Source organism: Euwallacea fornicatus, chromosome 22 (assembly GCF_040115645.1).
Source record: "Euwallacea fornicatus isolate EFF26 chromosome 22, ASM4011564v1, whole genome shotgun sequence".
Taxonomy (NCBI): domain Eukaryota; kingdom Metazoa; phylum Arthropoda; class Insecta; order Coleoptera; family Curculionidae; genus Euwallacea; species Euwallacea fornicatus.
The window spans coordinates 641771-662720 of record NC_089562.1 but is presented as its reverse complement, the minus strand read 5'-3'; the positions used below and the strand labels follow the sequence as shown (position 1 = coordinate 662720).

Genomic DNA, 20950 nt, shown 5'->3' with positions numbered 1-20950 from the left:
TGAATGGAGTCTCCCGCGCTACTGGGGATTTTTGTTGTTATTGCGATGAAATTCCAAATTATTCTCAAAAAACCCTATCTGAGAATAACATTCACCTTTCTTAATTTTCTGACGGCAAATCACCTTTTCTTAATAGCTGAAGGCCGATAACTTCTTTTTTAAAGGAAAGGATAATCGTCTGAGCCCTAAATAAAGGATGAATAATATTCTCAGTTTATTTTAATTTTACAAACGTGTGCGGTCATACAAACCGCACTGTATATATGTAAATAACTTTATGGACAAATGTTTTTACAAGTTCGAATAGCCTATCATGAGCTAAAATCAACATAAACCCATTAAAAATCCTTTTATGTCGTACATAGCAGGTATATCAGACTAAGTTAGATGATCAAAAATAAATTTCATACTAGAACAGTTTTTAGGACAAAAAAACTAGGTTCAAAGCATATAAAGGCACAATCGCAAATCGCAAATTAACACACGAAAAATAACATATACAGCCTGTCCAGTTTTCGTTGGACAGCGGCTGTATCTCGGTAAGTAGGGCAAGTAGCAACTTCGGACAAAAAAATGTATTACTAATATGACTATGAGAAATCTCTGGAAAATATTTTCAGCTTCGTGAACTCGCCGTAAGGGGGCGTAGTAGGGACGGTAGTTCCTTAAAATCGACAAATCCATACTAAGTCACTAGTTAAGTAGCACATTTTAATTTACTATCAATAAGATTACATCATTCCGAAACTTTTTTGTTCGACACATAATTTCATAACTCACATAATAAAAGTGGGGAAAGCCGATGAATCATTTTAAGTTCAAACTATCATATCTCTGTTTCTAATTATTCGATTTCAGTGATTCTGTACTTCATTGTGAGGGAACTGTAAGCCGCTTTAATATCCACATTGACCAAAAATCCATAGTCCAGAACAAAATCGCTAGAGGGCATTCTTTCAGGTAATAGCGGTTTTCTTCATTTTTGAATATCCTTTTTCGTTTTTGACTTATTGATAAATAACTGAATTGAAATGCGCCTTTCGGGAAAAGTGTAGGTTTTTTAAAGCTTTACAAGATGGGCTTATGAAAATAGTATAGTTCCATTTGATTTATTAAAGAAAAATGAAGAAAACCGCTATTACCTGAAAGAATGTCCTCTAGCGATTTTGTTCTGGACTATGGATTTTTGGTCAATGTAGATATTAAATCGGCTTACAATTCCCTCACAATGAAGTACAGAATCACTGAAATCGAATAATTAGAAACAGAGATATGATAGTTTGAACTTAAAATGATTCATCGGCTTTCCCCACTTTTATTATGTGAGTTATGAAACTATGTGTCGAACAAAAAAGTTTCAGAATGATGTAATCTTATTGATAGTAAATTAAAATGTGCTACTTAACTAGTGACTTAGTATGGATTTGTCGATTTTAAGGAACTACCGTCCCTACTACGCCCCCTTACGGCGAGTTCACGAAGCTGAACATATTTTCCAGAGATTTCTCATAGTTACATTAGTGATAAATTTTTTATCCGAAGTTGCTACTCGCTCTACTTACCGAGATACAGCCGCTGTCCAACGAAAACCGGACAGGCTGTATGTATAAAACTCCTTGCTAATGTGAGAAATTTTATATTTTTATTAGCGAAACCTTTGGACTCTATAAAGATTAAAGAACACCAAGAGCACATTAAAACTAGAGTAATTAACGGATCAAATATGTGCTAGCATGTCGTTAAGGACGGATTATAGAATTAAACGGGTTGATTGGACAAGGAACGATGTTCACATGGGCATCAAATAAAACAAAGTGCATATAATTATTGTATAAAAATCAACCTGTAGTCTCCTGTTTAGTAACCACAGGTAGAGCTCGTTAACCTAGGTTTGAGCAAGAGGTCAACCTTCGACCCAAACAAAAAGAACCCTATTCGGCCGTAAGGCGGTGTTCCCAAAAAGATACATATATTAATTTCAATTATTTTTATTGCGAGTGTGCCATAAATATTTTTTACCACACTCGTGCGTGAACACCTTTCTAAATATATCAAAAACCTCAATGTCGATTTTCACTTATTAGCGCGATTAAGGACACGAATTTCCAAACATCCTCATCAAGCGCATAATTCACGAAGACATTAAAGCACCCATTACAATGCAGCACTTTGCCGATTTGGCTTCGTCTTTTATTTCGGAAAGACACGAATCGATCGCGATGAAACATTTACATTCGTTCGAAATGTAGCCGGGACGTGAAATATATTATGGACCTTTTGTAGGAGCTTTTTGGCACGAATTAAGCTCACCCCTATCCAGTCGCCCTCCTCTCTGCCACCCTTCTTGTTACGGGTCGTTTGTTTCCGCTTTGAGTGCGACTGATTGTCGGGGGCATCATGCCAGTTTTCGTTAGCCAAAAATATGGCCCCCACCGAAAAACAAGCCCCATATTCCGGCTGTAGATGTTATAGATTTTCGATTTAATAAACTGGGTTATAATAATAGCCTTTCGGCCTTGACACAAAGACAGCAAATTGAAGCTTGGACTTATCTTTCTTGTTATTTTTAAATCTCTTTCGATCTGCGTGATGCAATAATGGTTATTACTGCCTTTGTTTGCATCTGGTGTTTCATTAACAACAGTTCATCAACCCTCAATACCTTATTGCCTAAACTTACTAACATGATTCTAAAAAAACTCTTTCATTAACAAAATCATCTTCGTAGGATGAATACATAAAATTTTACGTAAATTCACCTGGAAAATATCTGATTTCCATAGAAACCAAAAAATTTACTATATGTTCAAGTTTCATTTTATGATTTCTGTAGAATTTCCTCTCACAGAAAAATGATTTGGGCTTGGATGTATTGTAAGAGCCAAAAAGTCAATGTCTTGATAATTTTATGAAGATGATAATTTCCAGGCAAATGGAATAGTTGGCCAATATCTTATCTAATTCCATCGTTTCTATGGATATTATCTTGCTTGCAAACTTATTCAACAAATCAAACTTCCTTTCATTATCTGCACATTAAATGCTTTTTATCGTGGAACCCATATTTCCAGATATTTATCATTTTATTTGGTATTCCATAGAAAAAGCAAAAACTATGACTAGTTTTTACCCTATGTTTCGATAAGGCTTCTCTGAGTCTCAAGATGAGAAAATTTCTATGCATAAATTGATTTTCTGGATAAATTCTTCTTTTGTACCTCCTTTGGGGCTCTAAAATCATATAGCGTGTTACTAAAATAATCGACCAAATCTTTAGTTTTTTTTTTTTATTTAAACTTACCCTACTTAGCTTATAAACATAGCAATAATTTTTCCGTAAATGTCTCATTTTGCTGTATACATTAACCTTGACAAATTCTAGTTTAATACTGCCCAGTAGTGTTACCTTCTAGAAAATTTTAAAATTAAAGTATGAGCTGTATTAAATATTGAAGTCAATTTGTAATTTTCTTTAAAAGTCCCAAAAAAAGCTTCAAGGTTCTATATATAATGTGACCTTTAGAACCCTGTCTAACAAGTATTTTAACTGATTTGCAAACTTTTACTAAAACCCTTAAAAATAGTTCTAGTTTTCTGTATAATTATTTGATTGTTTAACCTTGCTGAATACGTTAAAAGTTAGAGCTATAGCCGGTTATTAAAGGCAGTTGCCGTTCCTACGTAGGAACGGCTATTTTGTCTTAACAAACTTTTTGACGATTTCGTAATAATTCCAGTCTTCAAAGTACTACTCACAGTCTTGAATCTAGATGTGCTAGCCAAAACTTCATTTCCCAAAAGTCAATTACTTTAAAAAATAAAAGTTGCACGGATACCAAATATTCTGGTGATTTATTATTCATAATTACTGAGCTATTGTTGTACAGAAGCAAGTTAAATGTGTTTTTTTTTTCTATTTTCAACTTAATTGCTCACATTTTATAGGTTCAACTTTCAATTAAATTGTTCCAGAAACTCGTAAGAATCATTTTAGAACTTTCACTTTAATAACTTTACAATCGATACACCTCCCTCACATATAAAATATAGAGCAAACAAAGCTCAAGAAGTTCTTGCAGGCTAAGTAAACTCAAAAACTTCTCAATTTTACAAAATATATTTTTTAGTTTTCACAAATATGCCCTATTACACAACTAACCACCTTCACTAAACAAAATATGTCGGACCCTAATGAGGAAATATCCTAATGAGGGCATATCTTAATGGTCACTTGGACATGAGCCTCGCCTTTCAAGGTAAAAACAAGCTCTCAAAAGGGCATACCTACATACGATCAATTCCCTCAATTATTCAAGCTCTGATGACGTGTTACACCAATGGCGGCCGTTGCTGGGCTCTACGGGTTGAGAGATGAGCTGCGTCATCCCAGGTAAGTGACACGCCTATGGCTTCCAGTATAGGTATGTCAGTGGTGTTTTTTGAATAACAAACGCTGACTGTAGAGAGTAGTTCCTTGTGGAACGGCAAGCTTCTGAATGTTGTCTAGGTAGCGTAAACGCCGGCGTCGAGACGCGTCGGCTGGCATCGTTTCAATCTCTATTCGGAGATTACAGGGGAGAGGCTCTTAGTAATTCTATTAGGGATATTTCCCAATTTATACTAAAAGATAATTCTGTAACTATTGAGATTGTTGTGATGGGAATTCATAGGTTTTATTAGTGGATTTTCTTGTTGTTCTTCAGGAATTTTATTTATTAATTCATTGATCTGTAACTTAAAATTTGAACATCCCTCATATCTTTATCTACACTCATTCAAATGCAGCTATCTGTTTATCTGTTCGCAGAGGCATTTCGAAAGATTTTTGATAGATGGAGCCACCAATCTTATCCATGTTTTTACGTTATAACTAATTCATTTTTTTTTTGTTTCAGGTAAGTCACGCGCATATTTTGTAGAGGAGCTGAATCAGGTAAACGTAAAATCTTCGAATTAAATTTGTCAATTTGTGAAAACTTTTGCCAAAATTCCCAGACGAAACGATACGTTTGTTGATCGTGGAAAATAGTACGGATAATGTCAGTAATTTTTCAACGAAAACCATCTGCCAGTATGCAGGCCAATAAATCTTGGAAAATGTCATGCCAGATGTTGATGACCTTGTTTTTCTAAATATGTGAAAACAAAAGAAAATTGTACTTAAACAAATCAATTCAAGACATACTGACCAGAACCTGACGAAAGAGTTTATTAGACACCCGCTGGATTTGTTAAAGTGTATTTTATGTACGGACATTGATTGGTTTGTTTGGTATTTATGTAAATATTTGGCCTGTACCCTCTGAGTTAATCTTGACTGTTCCACTGAGAATTCATCCTCTTATTTTGGAATCTAATCTAGATAGGAGAAACATTTTATGAAAGTTTTTCAGTATTTTATAAATATAATTTATGCGATTTTCCAACATATGTATATATGGTGAGTACGACTGGACACCATCAAACTCATAAATTAATTGGAACATACTAAACAAACATAAAATTGTTTTTAAAATCTTATATGAAGATATACAACTTATATTTTAATTTGCGTAATTTTTGAGATGTTTAAGCCGCAAAATTTGAAAAAATAATAACGAATATTCGATCAAGAATTATTCATTATTAATAGTATGGTACTGTTCTGTCGCCACACGTAGACAAATTTACTTTGCCAGTTAAGACAAAAGTTAAAAATAGAGAACTCATTAAAATGTAGCGAAAAAAGATATATTGGTACATAATTTTTGAAGTGGAAATACACCTTAAAATATAATAAAAGTCAACGTTATCATATTTATCTAGCTGTCTTCATGCTTCATGTGGCTAAACATCTACATCCACCTGTCACACCGTAGACTATCAAAATATGGTTCCTTTCAAGGAAGCAATGTAAAACTCAATAAAAAAATTATAAAAAAAAGAAAACCGGAGATATTGACCCAAAACGCTTCGAGTTCAGAAATTGAAAAATCTCTTATTCTTGCATGTAATGAAATCAAATAAGCCATTTTATGCCACATAACAATCAAAAGTTATAATAGATTTCTTGAACCAGCCGTTCAGTAATTTAGTAATTGTAATAAAACTCCATCTTCTTAATGAATCACATTCATCCCTTACCTCGAATTTTCAACTTTTCTGCCTCAAGCGGCAACATCACAAAGGGCGACGGTAGACGCCCTTTGGCTGATCATTGATCAGATGAAGAGCGCCACGAACGAGCGGCATTGCCAATTTTCGTAGGGTATCCTCGAAATGACGACAACAATTTCCGCGACCGCCAAACATATCGCGTCAAAAGAAAAACATCTGTGCGTCTGTGTCTGTTATGACAACTCGACTGTTTATTCAAATCAAATGTTTTGATTAGCCGGAATTTCGTTCTTTTAAACAACTTTCAATCAAAATTATGATTTTCTAAAATAACACCCACCGTTTATTTATAGTTTCGGTTATATTTAACACTGACACATGACGCGCGAGTCAAGTTCACGTGCTTAGATATCGGTTGAGGGATCTTAAAAGTGTCTTTTTCTATATACAACAGCTTTTTAAGAAAGGAAGTTGATAACACTTATTTTTGAAGTAAAAACCCAGTAGTGTTACTTGAACTTAATGCGCATGTGTATCAATTTGTTGCCTGATATAAAAATGTTGAATTTTTATTACTTATTACTTGTCAAAGGAACAATAAATATTGTTGTTAATATCTAATTATACACGTATAATATGTGATTTATAGAGTGCTACAATATAATACTGAAACACATTTCAAACACGTTTGACAACTGAAGTACTCCTATCAACAAATTTTACATTAAATTTTCTATTGATATAATGGGATACGCGTTTCAAAGACATGACATCTTCTTTCACATTTGTTTTTGCTTCAAGATTTAAATAAACATTGGGAATTGATAAAAGTTAAGAGGTATTTGAGTTTACCTGATATTATTTAATAATTCATAGTGATTTTGCATTGTTGCCGGTGCCCCTAATTGCAATCATTAACATACAAAAAAAACAAAACAACACCGGCCGCCCTTTTCTATCATCCCCACCAGGAAATCTGGCAACATGTCTCCCACCGATCCAGACCGATTCCCGACGATCCCTCACGATCCAGTGATACGGTTCCAGTCAGTGTGCGACCGCGAGCGTGAAAGTGGCGAGCGTGACGTCAAAACCGCGTCCCGCGCGCGAAATGGGGCTAACGAGGGGCCTACTGAGCCAGTGGGGCCTCCGGAGACCTTAGTGATGACGTAACTGAGAGTGCACCAGCCCGAGGACCTCTGGAAAAGTAAGAGGCAACCGGCCTCACTGGGTTACCTGTCAACATCTTGTTCTCGGTGCCGAGAGAGAGACAGAGCAGGGAGGCTGGTCTCTTCTGGATTTGGGTGGGATTGAATGAGAATGAGAGGATGGTTGTTTTCTGAGTTTTTCCTGGTGAGAACTCGATTATGTTTGTGAAATTCAGCCGTATTTTCGCAGGATTGATTTTCATCTTCATACAGTATTGGGGGATGTTATCTTACTTCCTGTTTTTGTTCAGTCTTCATGGGCCAATATTGTTATCTGAAAAGACATAATAGAAATGTAAAAGGAAAACGTGCAAGATTATCTTCGAAGCTTCGTTTTTGGGAGGAAGGTTCATTAATAGGATCTTATTGAGAGAACTTTGGAATTTTTAGCGTTTCGCAAAAGTAAATGCAATGAATAGTAAAGGAAATGATAAAATTACACAATGGAAATTGTGAGCAAATTCACGGACCGTAGAACGATGTGGTTTTGCCATTGAAGGTGAGTGCCAAAAACACACCTATGACATTGTTTTATTGTAATTAGTATTCAGCATTAAACAACGCAAAATATTCCTCAAACCTAATATTGAAATGAGAAGAAAAGCAATAATTTCTACGAAATTACTCATTTTCTGGGTATCTTTACTCAGTTTAAACACTTGTTAATTATCTTTTAACTCCTATATTATTAAATAAAAATAAATAAAAATCTTCACATACTAGAGGATTGGTTCTTCCAACACGCCTGTATTTTTCATTTATTGGAGGTTTTATGTATCTACTCAATAAACCATGTAGTAGTTTATACGTGTTGAGTGAGTGTTCTTTGAATAATTTAACTATGTTGTGTGCATAATTCACACCTGAATTGTTTATGTTTCAATAGCACAGATTGGTGTTGGAAACGGTGGAATTTTTTAGCCCACTGCAGGTTCAATCATCTTGCACTCCTTTATGCCTTATACGACTGTCTTGGTAACTGAGTCAAGGAATGCCCAAAATAAAAATAAATAAACTAAAATTTTGTAAAATAATATCATGAAGCAGAGAAAAATAAACATCTTAATATCCGAACTGTCTGCATTTGACAAAACCAATCAATTTTGTAAATTGTACAGGGTTATCCAAATAATTGGTGCAATGTTAAATATTTCCATTGTTTCCAGACCAACTTAAAAATATCAAAGCGCCGAGCTCTTTCCTGAAAGTAACCGCCATTTGCACCTAGTTAATATAAGCTGCCCTGAGCTGCTAGACCAACACGCTTAAAATAACAGATAATACGCACGATAAACAAAAACAGTGTCCAAATTGTCAAGTTAAGCGAGGGTTTACTACTTAAAAGACAGTAAACTTGACTTAACCTGAATGAAAACTTGATAGTAAACTGATACAAATTGATGATATAAGAGTGGTCAAAATATATATTTTTTAATTTAATAATTCTGTTCTATTCATCTATTTCTTAAAATTTTGACTACACGTATATCTATATCGACTTGTATAGAGTGAAATTAATGCAATATTTAAATAACGCAGAGTAGTGTTGCTTTCCTATTGCATGTGAATTTGCCAAAAATGCATTTATAGATTTTCTGTTCTACAGCAGTCGGCATAAATACGAAACGAGGCATCTCTAAAATTAAAAGAAAAGAAATAAAAAAGATGATACCTCCGTTCGTAACTTTATGTTTTTGTTTCAGTTGGAATATTTTTTCCTAAAAAGTTGCACTTTTGTGGAAAACTTTATCAAATGAATTTGTTAAATATTTTTTTCGATATTATGCATTTAATTTCGCCTGCTTATTACAAAAACTATATAAAAATTGAGCGTATTTATAAGAAAAAGTTAGAAGATCCTAATTATAAAAATTAATCGGAGACATTGAGAAGAGCTAATTTGTAGACGTCAGCATAATCAAATCAGTATAAAATTAAATAACGTTTTTATTACTTTTGAGTTCATTTAGAATGTGATGTTTGACGTAAGCGGAAAAGAAAGATTTTGCTTCGTTTAATTATGAATAAGAAAAATAGAAAACAGGTAAGTATATTTTGAAAATATCTCAGATTGGTAAAAATATAATTTAACCCTCGAGTAATTGTTTAACTATCTGTTTATACGTCAATGTGAAATTCACTGGCTATATTTTTAAATACTAAAAAAAAATGGAAAATAAAATTTGCCCTTGCAGATGGAATGAAAAAATGGAAAATTGTGAAATACCAAAATTTTTCTTCCATATCAGAAAAAAGGAGGAGTGTTATTGTTAAGAAATATCAATTTTGCGTGCAAAGTAACGCCAGACTACGATACATTTTTGTTTAAATCAAAGAATTGGCAACGCAGCGTTCGTCGTTTACTTTCGAATATTGACGCCAAGTTTTCACAGAATTCATTAGTTTTCTTTATGAACACGTTAGAAATTCATGGAAAAACCTCCCCTCCTCGTTCAATTTTCTGGTGTAAATGCGCCTATTGTGGCTTTATTCAAGTGCAAAAGTAGCGTAATCTGAATCTCTGCAGGCCACTTTTAGATAACAATATTGACACAAAACGCTCTAAAAAGTCTATGTTGACTTTGACATCATTTACTTTTGCCATTTCTCTCAAAAACGAGTGACGATATTTTCCCCATTTCCGACTGGTTTTTGACAAACCGATTAATTCTCCCGTTTATTTTCGATAAATCCCGCATCCATCTTCGTTAGTCAGCTCCCCCGTACACGACGAACACGGATTTTCGTAACACGCGAATTATAGCAATCTCCGGAGTGTAGCGGAGAGCTGTTGTCCTATCTGCGTACGGCAACGTCGCGATTCCGCCCCGCAACTGCGCATCTCCCGATACATACGAGAGTTTCCTTGAGGAAACGCTTTCTTAATGGAAATGGATGGACTAGGTCTTGCCGGTTGTCAATTGCCTCTTCTTGTTTTCATTTGAAATGAATGATTGCTTATTTAAATCAAATCCAGAAGAAACCATAGTGATGGGGGCACAACTCCTCCCAGGAAGATGTGTCCCCAAATGAGGATTTTGCTCAGGATAAGGAGTCACATACACCCCCATGGTCGATACTAACGCACAGCAACGTCGCAAATTGAGGACAAAATCGAGTGGTGCGCCGCGCGTAGATAGCGATGGGCGGCTGAGCCCGTCGCTATGCCGTTGGGCGGACTTTCGACGGTACTTCGAGGGTGCTTGGAGGGTGCCGCCCGAGTCGCTCGGACGCTCGTGAGGGGCGGCCGCCGTCTCCTCCTCTCCGGCGGAGTGTGAGGCCGCACCATTGCCCGCTTCGAGCAGTTGGAGAAATGGGGGCTTACCCCCGTCCTCCGGCCGCGACAGGACGCGAGGCCTCCTGCCCCGCCCAGGTAAGAATCACAATGAAGAAAAATTGTAAGAAAAACGAAATTGTTAGTTCGAAAAAAAGTATTTGTGATTAAAAGTTGGCATTTACGAAATAATTGTTTTAGTTAACCATTATATGGACCTTTTTACAACTATTTTCACAATATGGCGCCATCTAGATTTTTCAAAAATCGGTTTTTGCCACTCCATTTCGAATCCGAGATTAACCAAACTATAGGATTATGATACTTCAATTAAAAGAAAATTTTGGGTTCTTTCGAAATATGCAGAATTTTATTATTACACAATTCACGTTATGCTAAATAAGTGCTTTTTGAAGTAGTTTCTCCATTCATTTATAACAAGTTTCTGTAGAGAAACTTTTTTCATTTTTTACTGCTAAAAGTGACACTCTTTTTACTAAATCCTACAGTATTTTCCTGATTGAAATCTAAACATATGCACAAACAAGCAAGGTATAAGGCTTGTGAAACTCTAAAATTAGATGCTGTTTGTTTATAAATTGGTAATAGAACTTAATCCTGACGTAATCTTGTTTCTGCTGTATCCGTAAGTCTTCATCTAAGATTTGGCAAGTCTGAAGATCTACTAGAACCACCTGTTATACCGTCATAACTTAATATTATAACTCAATCGCGTAAACGATATATTAATAAGTGGTCTCATTGTGAGAATTGCCATGTTTTATCAGCAAACACGTGTGAGCTGACCGTGTAAACGTCACTTCGTGCAACGGACGTTTTGCTAAGTAACTCAAACACCCCTCGAGCAATTTTAGCGAATTATAATGCTGATTTGATAAAACCGGTTTCCCGGGCTCTTTTTCACACGAAGTGATTTTTCTTGGAAACACGCGATTTTCTCATCAAGCGAAAATCCTGGACTGGAGGAAGATACAAGTTTCAGGAAAAGTATTTAGTGTTTTTTTAGATTAATTATCAAGCTCGATTTGAAAACGAAAAGGAATTGCTAACATTAAGAGACCTAAATAAAGGTATTTGTTTGATGGGATAAAAGTAGAAGTTGTATCGAACTTTTCGTTTTTGTAATTTTTCGAATTTTAATCGTCCTCATCTGGGAAATGTGAAAAATAATTTACTTTAAAGTCTTGAAAGTAGTCTGCATAAACCAAATTGTAATATTTTTTAGAGTCGTAACAGCAATGTATTTGACATGAGTTTACCTTCAAACTCGGTTTAATGTCAAAAACTGAATGCCAAATTTTTTTACTAAACTGAGTTCAAAGTAAACTTTGTTTAATTTCACGGTAAAAATGCCTATTACTTTGTGAGAGATAAAGTTATTGTGATTTTTTTTTATTTTGAAAGGGCCTAGAAAATCTAAATTTTCCTCAAAATTTTTAAATCCTTCAAATGTTACAACATTGCAAATAATCAAGTTCCGCAGTTACTACATCATACTTTGACGAGCAGAAAAATTATTATTCTTAACACGGCCCTGATTGCTAGTTTTTATACTTGAAAAACGTGTCGAGTATGGCCCTATTTTAACGAGCTCTAAATTGATGTGCTTTTTCGTGAAATCATCCAGAAACCTTCTAATGCTTAATAAGCAATCTGTCATTAAAGTATTATGTTTCGGGACTCGAGTATTATTTTTTAAAATTACTTCTTAAATTTTTATGCCTTGTTTGGTCTTTGACGTGATAAAGTGCGTCGAGCAAGCCGCTGGTTTCACTGTACTTATATGGAAAATGTTTCCTTTATATAAAAACTTCTGTAATATTAAGCAGGCATACGTTAAAAGTCATTGGTGCTTCACGACCTTTTAGAATCCATTATTTATCCAATTTTTTTCGTTTACCTTACTTAAAGTAAAATATGGTATTAGCGCCTTTAATTACAACTGTCGTGAAAAGCATGTTTTTTGTATTACTGAGAACCCTATCTTACAATGAGTGCTGAATCTAGAAGTAATTATACCTCCGAGCGCGGCGCTGAATTGCCTGGCTACAACTCCACCACTGACTTATTAATTTGTTGCTAACTTAATATTGATCAGACCCTTGGTTTCTACGTAAACTAGCTTGGTGTTAAAATTAGCAGCAAATAATTTGGCCCTGAATCAATGTACTGGCAATTTTACCGGAAACAATTTCCGTGGAAACTAGGAAATTGATTGATACTGTCTTTATTTTCGAATTTCTAAGGACACTATCCTCTTGGTAAAGTTGCCAGCGGGTTGATTTGTTGGTCCTCAACAAGTTTTGAATTTTGTACGTTGGCTAGATAAATTTCGATTCAAGCCTCGACCCTCAAAATGGCGGAATTCCCTGATGTTTTAAGATATTACAAATCATCAATCGAGCATCCTCATTAGACGTAGGCTTTATAAAAACAAATCGGTCTAGATCGCCTAAACGCTAAAACATAAGGTACACAAATACACCGAAAAATGTGTCCTTGTTCCTAAAAATAATCCCGATTGATAGGCTCTAACGGTTTTTGGTTTTTATTAAGGTGATTGATCATTGACAACGATCGACCACTCAAATCTGCCGCTCAATGTTTATAAACGGCGGATCATGTGACGGAGGAGGGGAGTCAATGACGTTTCGACGAAAAACACGCCAGTCTCAATGTCAGAAACACTTAAGCCGGAGCGCAAATTGATTGCCAAAAAATGTGTAAACTCATTTTCGATTCAGTCTGTTATCGAATCAATTCGAAGTCAGAACAAAAAGGCCAATGAGGAGATTTTAATGTAAAGCTGAGGATGAGAAGCTCGGCCCATGTCAACTTGGGCACGTTTTGGAGTGGCCTTAATGACGGATTTTTCTAACGATCAAGATGAAATGTTCTGCAGCACGTACAGGGACTTTTCTTCGAATTTTTCTCCTTCGGGTCCTTTAGTAATACTGATGAGATTGTTGACGATTTTGACGGTACATTCCTATGGAGATCGTGAAGTAAAAACTGACAGAAGGTACCGACTGTTAATTCTCGGAGATTTACCCGTCCTTCCCCAGCTTACCACCGCCAAAAAAGTTATTTCGTGGTTTGTCCATCCCATCCAGAATCTGCAATCGAAACAATCATAAAACTTTACGATCTCATAAAGCAATATTTTTATGACGATACGTGTCGATCAGTCCATAAAACCATAAAAATAACGTAAACATAATTTTAATTCAATAAGAAATCTCAGTGTTTGCATCTTGCAATGTAAACACAATTTTTTGAAAGGTGCGCTTGTTTAGTACCATCACGTGCGTTATCGAAACTAGCGTCATGCACAAGACCGAAATGGCTGAGAATTTACCGATTTCAATAAGCGACGTCGCTGATCGCTTATCTGAGTGGATGCGACAAGAGGCAAATTTTACGACCTTCATATCGCCCGACAATAATTCGGTTGCAGCTCAAGACTTGGCATGGATCCAGGAAACGGTACGAATCCAGTTTCTGAAAACGGAATCATCCGTACAATTATTCCTCGAGTTTCTTATCAAAAATGTTATTAGTAGAGTTATAAATAGGATTTCGTATTTACGTTCTAAGCTCAAGATTTTTAAAATCTAATCAACGACGTTAACACTGCAGGAACTTGGGAATGGAGTATTTTACAAACTATAATAATTTCCTGTCATTTCGGATGAATATTCCACTGGCCAGATCGTCATTTTGAATCTGTTTTTTTTTTCAATAAAGCTTTGCCCTTTGAAAATCGATTCTGCAATCTTACACCGTCAATGAAGTTTTAGGATTTAAGGATTGCCCTAGAGTAGGGTTAAATATTCGCCCTGTAACATAGTAATTTGGAATATTTCTAAGTTTTTTTCTTCCGGATTTTCAAGTAACTTGAACTGTCATCATTTTTCAATCAGACTTTCGAGTAACCCAAGCCTGATTTATTTCTTTTTTTTTTATTCTTTAAGTATCCGAAAACTACTTCATTTTTTAGCCGGTCCGTTAACTGACTTTTTTCCGTAAAGTTTTCTGAGCACCGGAACTGGCTTACCTCTTTTTCGCGTCGCTGTTCGGGAGGTAACTGGGATTTAGCCGATTTAGGCTTCTCTGTTTTTGAAGTAATTTCAACTGACCTGATTTGTCCTGTTTGTTTCTATTCGTAGTGTTTTTTAGAAACCTGACATACTTGGTTTTTGTTTTTTTATCTGAACTTCAAAACTTCCTTTCGCCTCTTAATAGTTCATAATTTCAACGTTCGTTTCACCTGAACATTCCGTCAAAACTTTAATTTAAAAATAACAACTTGACAACTGCTGAAAAGCACATTCTTACATGTTTAGCCTTAGCCTTGACATTCGGAATCCCACCCCCACCTCAAGAAAACCTAGAAAATCTCTAATACCCGATTTACAATCAATTTCCGTCTTTTACAATGCATCACCCATTTCGTCCCTCGACATCAAGTCTGGGGAACACCCCAAAAAAGCGTATCCACCTGAATAAAATGGTCCATTTGCCAGCATCATATCTGCAACGCTACAGTATCCATGCAGTGGCCGTCGATCCCTGGCCGCCCTTCACCCCGCCGTGGATATGGGTCTAAATGACGTCACGGAAACGGGGCGTGCGCTCCATACAGTGACGTCAGCGATCGGGGTGAATTGGGTCGCGGCGACGTCCTCGGGAATTTTATGGTTCTCTTCAGGATGTATTGTGGGAAATTGGAACACTATTAGACGTTTACGGCCTCCTGGATATTTTATCCGGGATTGGTGTGGATAAGTTAAACATGAGGCGGCATACACTGTTTGCGAACTGTCCAGGAAAGTTTATAAAAAACGCAATAAAGCTGATTTAATGCTGTAAACAATGTAAGAAGGAGCTCTCCGAAATATCTTCAAAGTGGCGGATACGAAACACCTGTTGAGAGTTTATTTTTGAACTCTATGAGAGTAAAAATAGATGAGTAATATTTTTCGCATTGTTTGTGCCTTTTAGTGAGAAAAGTGTTTTTATATCATTCCAAACATCTAGGACTTCAATGGCGCACAGTTTGCTTCCATAATATGCCTTGGAAATATTGTCAAAATAATATAGAACAGCAGAAAAAAATAATAAACCAACCATAAAATACTAGAGCAACAAACAACTTCCTAAACTTGTGCCCATTGTGTAACAGCTAAAAGACAAATTTACCGGTATTAATCAAATTTTGTACGTTATTTTTTTAGTTATTTTCAAAATTGCGTCACGCAATTACAGACTGAAATTTCTATTATTTATTAAGTTTCGGATATACTCAGCCCTACCACAGCAATATAACTAAGCAGAAGTAGCATGTTTACTGATTTTTGTAGTAAGCTTTTGACATATTTTGAAAATTGATTCAAATAATAAATAGAAAATACTTAATTTACAAGCAAGACTGAACCCTTAAAATTCAAATTCTTAAACCCACACAATACATCATTATCTTGCACGAATTCACCCTCGTATGTGTCTCGTAATCCTTTAACAAGTGCTCCCCTGCTAGCTGAATCGATACCATAAAATCTCTTCAAAGCTCGTAAAACCAAGTTTCCTTAACTCTTTTTTGTGGAAATTAGTCTACACACGCTGTTTGTAGTGTCAACGTTAAACTGCATGTATAAGCTGGCCGAATTAACGAAAAGGTGTGGTTGCTAACACATTTTATTGGTAATGTGATGGCCCTATATAGGGGCAGGATGGGCAACTTTCGAAGGCGTAAGAAGAAGAATAAACGCAGGAGTCTAGTGTGGTGAGACACCCTGTAAATGCGTTGTTAAAAGTTAATTCAATGTAAGTGGAACTAGGCCTATAGGCGAAAAAAATAAATCCATTAATGCCAACCACTTATCGGGTGCATTGGAGAAATTGCCATTTATGTCCGATGGGTTTCAGAACTAGATAATCATTTTTTGCAAAGACACAAATAGCTTTAGAATAGAAAAAGGTTAATCAATCCCCAGTAAGTACATAGTACCGGCAGAAGTAGAACGAGATAGTAGTTTGTGTGAGTAATGAGGCAGTGTTGTGAGTTTGTTTTTACGTCAGCATCAACAAAAAGTCAATGGTAAGGAGAAACGAGAGAGGTTGCAAGTGAGCTGAAAAATTCACTTTTTTAAATGATTTTGGTGAAGTTGTGAAATTTTGTTAAAATTTTAATGTGTAAGAAGTTTTCTAAAATACACATAATTTTGAGAGGAACCTGAGATTAGAAACCCAATAATGCTTAATGCGATCATTTTTACGTTAACTACATTATACAGGGTGTCCTCGAATTACGTGGCCAAAATAATACCGCAGATTGTTGAAATAAGTTGACGAGCGACGTCAATAAAGTATACCTTTTCTAAGTATAAAAGGTAGGGAAAAAGGTTTTTAAATACCAAAATAATATACACCGTGGCACGAAAAAGTTACAGAGATTTAAATGTGTCTTAATGGTCGCTTGTGGCGCCCCCTAGAAGAAACAACTAAATCGTTAATAAATTTGAATTTCGTATCCTAAAACACCCTCAAATATGAAATTTCATGAAATTAACTCAAAGAAATCGAAAGATATTAAAAAAAATGTGATTTTTTTTTCAACTTTAACACCCTGTAGTTCCATAATTATCAACTTTTAGACTGAGGGAAGTTTAGTTAAATCGACTTATTTTCACTCAAACAATCTGCGGTATTATTTTGGCCACGTAATTCGAGGACACCCTGTATATTGAAAATTATTTATTTCACATTTTTTTCGTTCAGTCAGAACGATTAATTCATTTGGTTAACATATAGAAACTTTATGATTATTCATTAATGCGCGGTACCTAATCAACCATTCTAAGAAGTGGGCAAGAACAAATATGTCAAATTAAATGAAAACACGACTAATCCCAATTAGCGTCATCAGTGAGTGTTTTTTTCCAATGCGTGAATTTTCAGTTATTTTTATGAAAAAGGATTGTATTAAAAAAGTAATACTTAAGCCAAGTTTTACAGATAAGGCTTAAACCCAGAATATATCTTCGTTCTCCTTATCTTTTTGTTGTTACACAATTTTTATTTGTTTTAGCTGTACTCCAGCAGTATTTTCGGTTCAAGTTCAATTTGAAAGATTTTTCGAAAAGATTTCCACACATAATTTTTTGTCAAGAATGTCTTTTTAACCTTGACTGTTTTCCAGGTCGCTGCCCAAGCTCAGCAGCCAGGACGAGGACGGGCACACCCCCCACTCCCAGTTCACTGGAGTTGCGCACTTCGAACCCATCCCACACGACCACGATTTTTGCGAACGCGTAGTCATTAACGTAAGTTCAATTTTTAACTTCTTTTAACCAGCAAATTTCAAATGCTCAAAATATAAACAGATAACGGAGCGACGATTTAAATTTTTAGATTGCCTTAGAAAATTCAAAATTTTTGCAATTTTGACAAGGATTTGCTTTTATTTGATGGAAAATTAATCGAAAAAATAAAATTATATAAATGTTTTATTGCATTTATTTAAGGTTGTGTAGTTCTCACGGAAAACTTTCACACACTGTCATTAGCAAGGGGTTAATACTGGTCCATTTGAATACGAAAAAAAAAACAAAATAAGGGACTGAGGAATCGTTAAACGAGCAATAAATGATTCGTAATAGCTGTTAAGATTATAAAAAAATCGTATTATAAGTGATTTACTAATTTGGGAAAAAGGCGCCATTTTGTATCTTAGCTTTTAGACGGATCTAAATCCGTTAAAGAGTTCGAAGCGATTTTAGCTTATCAAATAACCGTCAATTAAATTTTAAAAAACTGTACTTTTGCAAAGGAATTTTTCTCAGTGTGCCCGTAGGTTACTAAATTCATCTATACGGGGTGTTTCCTAAAGACAGTACATAACTTCGGGAGCGTATTCTACAGCTAAAATAAAGGTAATTTTGTTATATAAACTATAACCTAAAAATGCTTCGTTGCGGAAATACAGGGTGTGAAAATTTCTTTAAATAATTACAATTTTTTTAATATTTCCGAAACTACTTGAGACATTTTAATGAAATTTAGCAGGGTTTGATAGTTAGAAAGGTGCGGATTTTACGCTAAAAACAGTGGCTGTTGTGTAACCAGTGGCGTGCGGGCAGGATAATTGCTGGATATTTTAAAGAAAAAATGTGGTACGCCACTGTTCTTTTCTATTATTTTGTTACTTTTTTAAATATGTGTTCGATTTGGAAGAAAAAAGGTCTCTTGACTCTTTTTCGTAGGACGCACCGTTTTTGAGTAAATAAATAAAAAACATTGTAGATAAATTTTTTCATTCTTTTTTATTATTCTTAAGAGAAGAAATATTTGTATGAAGATATAAATTTTTTTGTTGTGTACTTACCTGTTTGGTAACGAAATTGTCGACATTTTACCAGTCACCAACACCGTTTATTTATCTATGCGTAAGACATTAAATTTCAGACAATAAAATTTTCACACCCTGTATTTCCGCAACGAAGCATTTTTAAGTTATAGTTTATATAACAAAACTACCTTTATTCTAGCTGTAGAATACGCTCTCGAAGTTATGTACCGTACTTAGGAAACACCCTGTATAGTAGGTCTTGCACGTACTTATGTGATAAAAGACTACGCTTCTTTTGTTGCTAACCAGAAGTGTCTCTTTTGTAGATGGTATTTGTTAATGTTGTCAAAATATATTCAAGAATCTAGAAAATCTGGTTGTTGGATCAAATTCTCAACCGTAGCAGTTTTTTCTGTCGGTAACCTTTGTGCTGTTTTTTAAGAATAATTGAAAATATACGGAAATTCAGACCCATGTTATAGTCATTTGAAATCGAAAATTCGCGCTCTTTTCTTGTAAATTTCAAAATCCATGAGCGTAGCGATTTTCTTTTGCTTAGTACTAGTTTCAGCTATTTGTTCAGTGGTGTTACTTTAAAATTAGGTGGGGAGAATGTAGATATTATGTAAGCATTTTAGAGATGAGGATGATGAATTTTTATTCACTAATTTTTAGTGAAGTATACGAAGTGTTTAGATCAAAACATTACTTTTCTCCTGCCGTTTTTATACGTTAATTTCTTTATTTTCTGTAAAAGCTTTTTCACTAAGATATTAAAATAATTGGTTAATTTTTAGGTAAGCGGCCTCCGATTCGAAACGCAGCTGCGTACCTTGAACCAATTTCCCGACACGCTACTGGGCGATCCTGCGCGTCGCATTCGGTACTTCGACCCGCTGCGCAATGAATACTTTTTCGACCGCAATCGGCCCTCGTTCGACGCCATCTTGTACTATTACCAGTCGGGCGGGCGCCTGCGTCGGCCGGTCAACGTGCCCCTGGACGTCTTCAGTGAGGAGATCAAGTTCTACGAGCTGGGCGAGCCCGCGATCAGCAAGTTTAGGGAAGACGAAGGATTTATTAAGGAGGAAGAAAAACCGCTACCCGGAAGAGAGTTCCAGCGGGATGTGTGGCTGTTGTTCGAGTACCCCGAGTCGTCGCAGGCGGCGCGGGTCGTCGCCATCATATCCGTCTTCGTCATTCTTCTCTCTATCGTTATCTTCTGTCTCGAAACGCTGCCTGAATTCAAACACTACAAGGTCTTCAACACCACAACCAATGGCACCAAAATCGAAGAAGACGAGGTACGTAACAACGTATTAGGTGAAATTTAAATTTTCAAAAAGTGCGTATTAAATGCAGCGAAAACAATATAAAATTGTAGATTTTCGATCCAGAATAATTTCAAGTTCTGGTCGTGATGGTAATTATTAAACATTTTAGAAATTTCCGTCGTTCGGCGGTCAGTCCGGTTTTCGACGATCGATTAGTTGGTTGATCCATTGGTCAGTCGGTTTGTGGGACAAACTACCGATTTTGCAAAATCGCAGAGATTAACGAGAACTAGGGGTAACAAACACGGTGACTTCGAAGTACGAAGTGAAGAAAGAAAAAAGAACACTGTAGTTGACTACCGATAAATTGACCTACGAGTAACCCACTGGGAGTCGAATCTACAAACAGATAAACCAACGATCGACCGTCTAATTGAACAACTCACTGATTGATTATCCAACCCACAGACGGGCCGACAGACTGATGGGTCAACTATGCGTCCAGCATACCCTCAAACCTACCTACCAATCTACTACTGTCCGACCATCTAATCGTCCATTTCATCCATTTAAAAAAAAATTAAAAATTACAATTGTAACACGGTTCTAAAATGGGGACACGACCAGAGTGCGAAATTTGTCGTAGTCCTTCTACGCCCTCATAAGTCTCTACACTGTTATAATTTAAATGTAAATCAATTATGTATCATTACATACATTATTACAA

The 20950-nt window shown here is 35.6% G+C and overlaps 1 protein-coding gene across 10 annotated transcripts in view; it reads left to right on the top strand.

Moving 5' to 3' along the window:
- Window positions 1-20950, top strand: part of shaker (Potassium voltage-gated channel protein Shaker) — an 81117-nt gene that overhangs the window by 48605 nt on the left and 11562 nt on the right. For 8 of the 10 annotated variants that reach the window (XR_010733258.1, XM_066294955.1, XM_066294954.1 and 5 more), the window contains 2 exons: window positions 17801-17924; window positions 19747-20253. Coding sequence is in view for 9 of the 10 variants with exons in the window: in XM_066294955.1 (XP_066151052.1) it covers window positions 17801-17924; window positions 19747-20253 (631 nt within the window). In the remaining variant the exon portion in view is untranslated. Of the gene's footprint in view, window positions 1-4334; window positions 4391-16554; window positions 16700-17800; window positions 17925-19746; window positions 20254-20950 lie in introns of those variants that run through there. The other 2 variants (XM_066294958.1, XM_066294957.1) reach the window with 2 other exon arrangements.